We start from the raw sequence: 11,154 nt of genomic DNA on the forward strand, positions 1-11,154 counted from the left end.
TACAATTATCAAGCGATTAAATTCTTAAAACGGCCTGTGTCACTTTCGTCGAAAAACATCCATCGACAACAAATTAGTTTTTAAAAAAGACGAAAAAGGAAATCAAACGCTTGGCAAAAATCAAAAAAGCAGGTTTCATTGGTATGCATGCAAAATCAAGACCTTTGCAATTGTAATTCTTTATTTGCAATTACTTTGATATATCATCTGGAATTATTACAAATAGTTATCATTTTCTACATATTTAATTGCCGGATTGAAAAATGGAAATAAAAGAATTTATGAATAAAATTTTCCAAACATTATTTTTTTCTAAATTGACAATGATTAGAGCATGATTTCACTATATACAGGTTCCCGCGGTTCTCCTTCCCTGCTTCTCTGTCTATGGCCTTTTGCGATCTTTTTCCTTATGATTGTCAAACATTGAAAAACTATTATAGTGCACACTACTATTCCACACCCCAACACAATATACATCAGGAAACCTTTCCTTTTCATGGTTGATAGTTCTACTCTATTGTTTTGACGGGTTAAAAATGACGTAGTGGATGATATAGCGAAAATGGTATGTTTGGTAGTTCTCATGCCTGTAAAGAAATAAAACTCCCATTTACACGTCTTTATTATTATAAATTGATACGGGTAGTTATTTGGTTTCCGCCGCCACCCCCATTTATTTGTTGCAATACATGTAGTGTAATACATTTTGCAGTTTTCAGATAAATGTAGATGTAACAAGGGAGATAATTTCGGCAACTGTTAAAAAGTCAAAAAACAGGCCTGGTGGGTACATCTTGGTTTTGACTTTAATTGCTGCTGAAACTCTCAGAGGGAATAACGTTCATCACTGTCTCCTAGGTTAGAAATCGGTTTTATAGATTGAAACATGATGTTTACTATTTTTATGGATAATCTGTCTGTTAGTCAACGGTGGTTTTATCGGATTTCTTATCATGTATTATTTTAATAATGTATTTTCACCAAGAGGACTTTTTGATTGAACATGACCTAGTCATGAGTCCAAATAAAATATATCAATAAAATAAATATGCCAAAACCCTATCTTATTCTGAGTATAATATGAGAAGTTGTAATAATATTATCTATAATCTATAAATCTATCTATAAATTTAATTTGTATTCTCTTGTGAAAGCTTCGGGGGTATTGTTGATTCTGGAATTAGTTAAATTGTGCCATTCATATTTAGATTTTACAGTGATGTAATCTGTTTCCGGTTTAAGAAAATGTAAACAATAACTCATATTTCTATGTTTGGTGTATCATCTGTTGTTACACATGAGACTTCATTTAATACATTAAAGAAACAATTACGTTCTACACTGTCTAGTTACCGTGTGTGCATGTGCAAGTTTTATATTGTTCATTATTGTTGATAATATGTTTTACAAAGTTTAAACTTTACAAAACTTCTAATTGTTCATTTATTAAGTAGAATAATTGGAAAATCAAAGAATAAAGTGATATAGAATTTTCAAAATGTTGTAAACGGCGTGTCTCTTAACAATACCACTTACAAAAATTGAATAACCAATTGAAATCAGTTACTCGTGACGAAACCTCTAAAAAGAAATAACGTAACATGAGGCACATGGGGGTCAATTTTTACACAAAATCCAAATGAAACTTATATGATCATAATTTATGAAATAAAGCTGTGTGAATTGCTTAGTCATAGTCCAAACATTATTGTGTGAACAATTAGAACGTTTGTTCAGGGTATTGAACACAATTAGCATGTAGTCTGTAGCATGATGTTTTGACTTTTCAGTTGCTGCTTAAACCCACGGAATTAATAACGTTCTTCACTGAATCTCATCAGGTACCACAATATTGTACATAAAATTGCAGGGATACTGCAAACATTTTTATTGTAACGTACCTCTCTCTAAGGAATTTTTCACAGTCGAGTTCATGGTATTAGTGGAAAGGACACGAGGCGAAGTGCGATGGTTCAGTGATAGTGTAGCTAAAATACAATTAAAATGTTTTTAAAATTATTCACACAAATTATATCATGTTCAGAGTTTGGAAAATCTCCACAAAATAAATGAGATCAATTCAGATTATCAATGATCACAATTACTTTGTGACGCCTCACAGTTTGTTGAAGATATAGTCACATTACAAGAGACTCGGTTGCAGTTGCATCTTCCTGTAGAGCATCTGTAACCATTCTCAGGTATCCTGCATGTGAAAGTACAATTCTCTCCAAAGTGGTTTATTGGACACGCTTTAAAAATTTAAACAATGCATACGTTAAATAATTCAAGACTGCAAAACGATGCATTTAAAAGAGGGAGAGATAAAGGAAGTCATAAAACAACTGATTACAATATATAATCAACAAAATTAATCTAATGTTTTTTCATTGAACATAAGTTAAATATTTTCTACTTAATAAGGAATACTTTATAAGATCTGTTCTATTAAGAAGTTTGATCTTTTGTGCAATAAAAAAAAAATATATAAATGTGGATCACTAAAATACTTAGATATCTTTTGTAACGTTTTGTTGTGTTTATAAGTGGTCTGATTTCCTTTTTAGTTCAATTTTTGAAAAAATGGATATGCAATACTGACTTTAATTGTTTCCGTAATAATATGATACATGTAGTTAATCTTTGATCCTTAATATATTGGCGGAAACAAAAAATCTACATATACAGTATATTTAAATGTATGCAATTCAGAAAAAAATAAAGATTTAAAAAATATATTTGTGTAATTTTAATCACAAATACAAAATCAAGACAGAAAAACAGATTAAGTTAAATTATTCTTTTAATAAAAAAATGGACTGATATCAATCTTTAGGAAAAAGCCGACATGTTTTTTCGGGCTACCATTAAGCCAAATGAAGACACAGTCTACACTCACCTTTACATTTTCCTTCTTTTACATTCCATTCTTCTCCAACGCAGCATGGTTCGTGCTTTAAATTTCTAAGATATAGACAATTAAACAGCACATTATACATTAAGAGACATCTGTAAAACAGTGCATCCCGAGAAGATAATGAAAGTCCTACAGAATCATTAACATTTGTTGTACATTTGTATAAAATATTTCAATGACATTGACATGTTACCTCGATCTTTCTTAAAATAACATCGTAAGACATCTATTTATGAAATAGATTAAAAGATTCTGCTAACGTCAAAATTCATAGCATGCGGTGAAATAATTGTTATGTAGATCCTGGAAAAAAAATAAGCCCCAAAACTTATGATGTGATCATTACATAAGTCAAATAGAATAAAAACTAAAGAACAGAATTTGAATTCCATCTTAAGTATTTATAGTTTTTTAAAGTTAAAATATCGTACCCTTTGCAGAGTGCATATGAGGATGGAGCGGCCCAGAAAACGATCAAAAAGTTCCATATAAAAAGATTTACATCCATACTTGTTGGAAAGAAAACATTGACAATGTATAAATTTTTATTTATAGACTGTAAACGACGAAATATACATAAACTCTATTCAGGATAAAAATTATTATAAAGGGGAAGTATTAATGTTGTATGCCACGAGACATACTTGATTACTTCATGAGAACTTTCCAATGTACTTGAAATCAAAATAGACATTGGACTTAACAGAATCAAACGTTTTCAAGAAAAACTGCATGCTTTACATTGCTTACCTTAATTAAGGATTACTGGAAAAATTAAAGGTAGATTTCGGGTAACATTCGAAAGAAATATGAACATTCAATTTTTTCAATCTTTCCTTTTTACAAAATAAATCTATAGTTTATTTACAAACATTAGTGCAAAGTTTCTTTTCTCAGTAAAATGGTATGTAAAGGTGACAAAGTCACACAAAATTTCATTAAGTTGAACAACAAGTTTGTCATCTTTAGAGCACGTCAATTTTTACTAATTTATTATCCATGGCCTGGCCAGACTGAGAGTAATACAAAGCATTTAATTAATATTTAAACATCAATCGTCAAATGATAAGCATGTGCGGTAAACATTGTGAAGTCATTCAGAAGTTCACTTCAAAATTGAAGGTTGTTGGCATTTTATAGGGTTCTTACAGGAAAAAAATATTATACATTGTATGTATCTTGTGATTACAATAATTATGCACACGGCTGAGGAGCTTTTTTCAATAGTTTATAACGCAACATTTAATACATTTTACCAATATCCCATAATTGCGCTCGAATGTCACAAATTAAGATTTGCATTTCAATCCTGCTCAGGGTTCAATGGGAATTAAGTAATTTGTTTTTTCAATTTAATAAAAATACACGTTAAATGCACAAACAGTTACGTACAATATGACAATCAAATTTCATAAATATGTTGTTGAATTATACATACCTTAATACCGCCTACAACAAACTGACCATTTGTACTAATAAAGTATATGATTTGTACTAATAAAGTATAAGTTTCACATCTCAAACAGTAGAGTTTTGCAACTATTAAATGACTGAGTACATCTCATGTTTTAAAAGCTTTAAGAAATAAATTTGATAATTTTTGTATTGATCGACGTATCAAAGGAAAAATTGACCGGAACACTTCATCAATGCGCGAATCGCATTGATGAAAAAGTTTTCCGGTCAATTTTTCCTTTGATACGTCGATCAATACAAAAATTATTCAATTCATTTCTTATCATGAAAAAATGACAATAACAAACCGTCAGCCATCTCAAAAATCCATAAAACGAAAAACAAATTCAAAGCAGAGCAACACAGACCTCCAAATAAATAGAGGTAGGATCAGGTGCATTTGAGGAGTGAGCGTCCTCTGCTGACCTGTCACAAACATTTTCAAATCATAAAATATGAAGTGTCATTGATCAAAAATGTATATAATGTAAATAAAGCGGCGCGTATGAATACAAAACAACAACACTAACAATGTTCAAAATAAAATAGCTGTGAGCCAATGCTCACTAGTGATACCCCCGCTCTGATGTGTATATGCAAAAAGGCAAAGTCGTCATTTAAGAGAAACTTGACGTCCAATTAGTACAAAAATATATCCCACAATATGGCACACCTAAACAAATAGTGTGTTAATATTTAAAACATCTGCAATAAATAGTTGCAATCACTTTGACACCAATCAATATCATCAAGAATTATTACAAATAGTTATCATTTTCTAGATATCTAATTGCCGGATTGGAAAATGGAAATTAAGAAATTTATGTAAAAATATTCCAAACATTATTTTTTTCTAAATTGACAATGATTAGAGCATGGTTTCACTGTATATAGGGTCCTGCACTTCCCTTCCCTGCTTCTCTGTCTATGGCCTTTCGCGATCGTTTTCCTTATGGTGGTCAAACATTGAAAAACTAATAAAGTGCACACTCCTATTCCACACCCCAATAAATATACATCAGGAAACCTTTTCTTTTCATGGTTGAAAGTTCTACCTTATTGTTTTGACGAGTTAAAAATGACGTAGTGGATAAGATAGCGAAAATAGTATGTTTGGAGGTAGTTCTCATGTCTGTAATGAAAATAAAACTCTCATTTACACGTCTTCATTACAGTTTTTATAAATTGATACGGATAGTTTTTTGGTTTCCGCCACCACCCCCATTTATTTGTTGCAATACGTGTTATGTAATACAGTTTACAATTTTCAGATAGATGTAGATGTAACAAAGGAGATAATTCTGGCAACCGTTAAAAAAGCCAAAACAGGCCTGGTGGGTACATATTGGTTTTGACTTTAATTGCTGCTGAAACTCTCAAAAGGAATAACGTTCATCACTGACGCCCCACCTTGTCTCCTAGGTTAGAAATCGGTTTTATAGATTGAAACATGATGGTTACTATTTTTATGGATAATCTGTCTGTAAGTCAACGGTGGTTTTATGTTTTATCAGATTTCTTATCATGTATTATTATAATGTATTTTCATCAAGAGAATTTTTTGATAGAACATGGTCTAGTCATGAGTCCAAATTTAATATATCAATAAAATAAATATGCCAGAATCCTATCTTCTTCTGAGTATAATAAGAGAAGTTGTAATTAACTTTCTATAATCTATAAATCTATCAGTCTATAAATCAAATAGTATTCTCTTGTAAAAGCTTTGAAGGTATTGCTGATTTTAGAATTAGTTTAATTGTGCCATCCATATTTAGATTTTACAGTGATGTAATCTGTTTCCGGTTTAAGAAAATGTAAACAATAACTCATCTTTCTGTGTTTGGTGTATCATCTGTTGTTACACGTGAGACTTTATTTAATACATTCAACGTTACGTTCTACACTGTCTAGTTACCGTGTGTGCATGTTGTATATTGTTCATCCGTTAGATAATGTGTTTTACCAAGTTTAAACTTTACAAAACTTCTAACTGTTCATTCTTTTAAATAGAATAATTGGAAAATCAAAGAATAAAGTGATATTGAATTTTCAAAATGTTGTATACGGCGTGTCTCTTAACAATACCACTTACAAAAATTGAATAACCAATTGAAATCAGTTACTCGTGACGAAACCTCTAAAAAGAAATAACGTAACATGAGGCACATGGGGGTCAATTTTTACACAAGATCCAAATGAAACATATATCATATTTTATGAAATGAAGCTTTGCAAATTGTTTATTCATAGTCCAAACATTATTGTGTGAACAATTAGAACGTTTGTTCAGTGTATTGAACACAATAAGCATGTAATCTGTAGCATGGTGTCTTGACTTTTAAATTGCTGCTAAAACCCGCGAACTTAATAACGAGCTTCACTGAATCTAATCAGGTAACAGAACATTGTACATAACCTTGCAGGGATACTGCAAACATTTTTATAGTTACGTACCTCTCTCTATGGAACTTTTCACAGTCGAGTAAATGGTATTGGTAGACGGGACACGAGGTGGCGTCCGATGGTTTAGTGATAGTGGAGCTAAAATACAATTCAAATGTTTTTAAAATTATTCACACAAATTACATAACGTTCTGAGTTTGGAAAATCTCCACAAAATAAATGAGATCAATTCAGATTATCAATGATCAGAATTACTTTGTGACGCAACACAATTTGGTGAAGATATAGTCACATTACAAGTGACTCGGTTGCAGTTGCATCTTCCTGTAGAACATCTGTAACCATTCTCAGGTATCCTGCATGTGAAAGTACAATTCTCTCCAAAGTGGTTTTTTGGACACGCTTTAGAATTAAAACAATGCATACTGTAAATAATTCTAGGCTGCAAAACGATGCATTTAAAAGAGGAGAGATAAAGGACAGTCATAAAACAACTTATAACTATATATAAACAACAAAATTAATCTAATGTTTTTTCATTGAACATAAGTGAAATGTTTTCTACTTAAAAATGAATATTTTATAAGATCTGTTCTATTGTCAAGTTTGATCTTCTGTGCAATATGAATGTCCCTTCCTATAAGAATATTATAAAAGCGTTGATGTATTCGATTTCGTAACATTTTATCTAAATATTAAAAAATATAAATGTGGATCAGTAAAATACTTACATGTAAATATCTTTTGTAACGTTTTGTTATGTTTGGAAGTGATCTGATTTCCTTTTTAGTTCAATTTATAAAAATATGGCTATGCAATAATGGCTTTAATTGTTTCCGTAATAATATGATACATGTAGTTAATCTTTGATCCTTAATATATTGGCGGAATCAAAAAATCTACATATACAGTATATTTAAATGTATAAAATGCAGACAAAAATAAATATTTAAAAAATATATGTGTATACTTTTAATCACAAATACAAAATTAAAACAGAAAAACAAATTAAGTTAAATTTTTGTTTTAATAAAAAAATATATTGATATTAATCTTCAGGAAAAAGTGAAGGCCGACATATTTTCTCGGGCTACCATTAGGCCAAATGAAGACACAGTCTACACTCACCTTTACATTTTCCTTCTTTTACATTCCATTCTTCTCCAACGCAGCATGGTTCGTGCTTTAAATTTCTAAGAAATAGACAATTAAACAGCACAATATTAATTAAGAGACATCTGTAAAACAGTGCGTCCCGAGAAGATAATGAAAGTCCTACAGAATCATTAACATTTGTTGTACATTTGTATAAAATATTTCAATGACATTGACATGTTTCCTCGATCTTTCTTAAAATAACATTGTAAGATATCTATTTATGAAATAGATTAAAAGATTCTGCTAACGTCAAAGTTCATAGCATTGGGGTAGTTTGCAGTTCAATATTATTTAAAAATAGAAGATATAGTATTGGTTATTTTCATGTAAGCAGTCATGATGAGGCGTGTCAAAGGCGTAGAATCGTGCAGTCAGAAACAAAATCAATATGCGGTAAAATAATCATTATGTAGATGCTGGAAAAAAATAAGCTCCAAAACTTATGATGTGATCATTACATAAGTCAAATAGAAAGAAAACTAAAGAACAGAATTTGAATTCCATCTAAATATTTCTAGTTTTTAAAAGTTAAAAAATCGTACCCTTTGCAGAGTGCATATGAGGATGGAGCGGCCCAGATACCGATCAAAAAGTTCCATATAAAAACATCTACATCCATACTTGTTGAAAAGGACAACATTTACAATGTATAAATGTTTATTTATAGACTGTAAACAATGAAATATACATAAACTCTATTCAGGATAAAAATTATTATAAAGGGGAAGTATTAATGTTGTATGCCACGAGACATACTTGATTACTTCATGAGAACTTTCCAATGCACTTGAAATCAAAATAGACATTGAACATCTCAGAATCAAACGTTTTCATGAAAAACTGCATGCTTTACATCGCTTACCTTAATTAAGGATTACTGGAAAAATTAAATGTAGATTTCGGGTAACATTCGAAAGAAATATGAACAGAAAAAATATTATACATTGTATGTATCTTGTGATTACGATTATTATGCACACGGCTGAGGAACTTTTTTCAATCGTTTATAACGCAACATTTAATACATTTTACCAATATCCCATAATTAAGCTCGGATGTCAAAAATTAAGATTTGCAAATCAATCCTGCTCAGGGTTCAATGGGACGAAGTAATTTGTTTTTTAATTTAATAAAAAATACACGTTAAATGCACAAACAGTTACGTACAATATAACATTCAAATTTAATAAATATGTTGTTGATTACATACCTTAATACCACCTACAACAAACTGACCATATGTACTAATAAAGTATATGTTTCACATCTCAAACAGAGTTTTGCAACTATTAAATAACTAAGGACACCTCATGTTTTAAAAACTTTAAGAAATATGCGCATGAATGAAGTTTTCCGGTCAATTTTTCCTTTGATACGTCGATCAATAGAAAATTATTAAATTCATTTCTTATCATGAAAAAATTGACAATAACAAACCGTCAATGATTTCAAAAATCCATAAGAGATATAGGTAGGATCAGGCGCATAGGAGGAGTGAGCATTCTCTGCTGACCGGTCGCAAACATTTTCAAATCATAAAATATGAAGTGTCAGTGATCAAAAATGTATATAATGTAAATGATGTAATAATGTACATCCCGAGTTCGAGTCACGCAGGCGCTTTTGTTGTTGCTTACTGGAATAATTATTTTAGATATTCATTTTTTATCCCAAACTGCAAATTTTTCGCTTATTTGACATTTGTACAGTTTATTTATCATTATATCTTTCATTTTCGAAACAAATTCAGTTAATTTGAGTGACTTTTTCCAGGTGTGTTGTTCCACCTTAAATGATAATCTGTTTGTATGTCAACGATTGTTTTTTCATATTTCTTATCATGTATTATTATGATGTATTTTCATCAAGTTGGATGTTCTGATGGTGCAATATGTAGTCATGTATCCTGTGAGTATTCTGAGCTTTATAAAAGAAGCTGTAATTATATGAGGTCTAATTAATTTTCTCTTGTGAAAGTTTGGGAGGCGATGCTGATTGTGGAATAAGTTTAACTGTAACGTTCATCGATTTTATATTGATGTAATCTGTTTCAGGTTTAAGAAAACGTAAATAATTAAGCATTGAATGCTTATTTTTGGATGTCGTCGGTCCTATAACACACCAACACAATTAAGGTGTTGTCTGTAGCATGATGTTTTGACTTTTAAATTGCTGGTTAAACCTGTTAAATACATAATGTGCTTCACTAACACTACTCGATACACAAAATATTGTACACCATGCTGCAAACATTTTTCATGTTATGTTCCTCTCTTTAAAGAATTTTTCACAGTCGAGTTCATGGTATAAGTGGACAGGAAACGAGGCAGCGTTCGATGAATTAGTGATGGTGTAGTTAAAATACAATTGAAATGCCTGAAAAGTATACTTTCACGAATTTAATAATAACGGTCAGAGTTTAGAAAATTGAGTACAATGCAGACTATCAGTGATCATAATTACTTTGTGAAGCCACACATTTTGGTGAGGAGTTTTTTTTACTTTGCAAGAGATTCGGTTGCATTTGCATACTCCCGTTAATTATCCGTAACCATTCTCAGGTGCACTGCATGTGAACGTACAATTATCTCCAAAGTGGTTTGTTGGACATCCTTTAATAAAAACAATGCATACGTTGAATTATTTCTAGGCTGAACGGCGTATTTAAAAGAAGGAGAGATGAAGGACAGTTACAAAAGAGCCTTTAAAAATATATACTCAACAAAGTTTATCTAATTCTTGTTCATTGAGCATATAGCTATATCTTCTCTACTTTATAAGGAAACAGTTTATAATATTTACTCTATTACGATGTTTGATCTTTTGTGCAAAATTAACGCTCCCCTGTGTTAGAATGTCATGAAAACCTTAACGTTTTCAAATTTGTAAAAAAAATCTAAATATCAAAAAATAAATATTGTTCACTCAAATACTTAAACATCTATTTTAAAGTTTTGGTAAATGTGAATAAGTGATCTATTTTGCTTTTTAGTTCAATATATGAAAATAATGAATATGCAATGCTGGCTTTTATTGTTTCCGTAATAATATGATATTTCATCTTTGATCCTTATTTTATTGGCGGAAACAAAAGTTTAGATATACAGTATATCTAAATGTATACAATTCAGACCCCCCCCCACCCCCCCCCCCCCCAAAAAAAAATTTAAAAATAAAAGTGGTATAATTTTAAAACATAAATACAAAAATAAAAC

At 30.5% G+C, this 11,154-nt stretch overlaps 1 protein-coding gene across 1 annotated transcript; it reads right to left on the bottom strand.

Moving 5' to 3' along the window:
* Window positions 1–206: 206 nt before the first annotated feature.
* LOC128184227 (uncharacterized) lies at window positions 207–4,035 on the bottom strand. The gene is made up of 5 exons (XM_052853610.1): window positions 3,352–4,035; window positions 2,903–2,967; window positions 2,109–2,255; window positions 1,905–1,991; window positions 207–590 (listed from the first exon to the last, which is right to left on the bottom strand). The coding sequence occupies exons 1-5, from the start codon at window positions 3,426–3,428 to the stop codon at window positions 328–330; spliced, it is 639 nt and encodes a 212-aa protein (XP_052709570.1). The 5' UTR covers window positions 3,429–4,035; the 3' UTR covers window positions 207–327.
* Between the last annotated feature and the right edge of the window lie 7,119 nt (window positions 4,036–11,154).

This window comes from Crassostrea angulata, chromosome 5 (assembly GCF_025612915.1).
Source record: "Crassostrea angulata isolate pt1a10 chromosome 5, ASM2561291v2, whole genome shotgun sequence".
Lineage (NCBI taxonomy): Eukaryota > Metazoa > Mollusca > Bivalvia > Ostreida > Ostreidae > Magallana > Magallana angulata.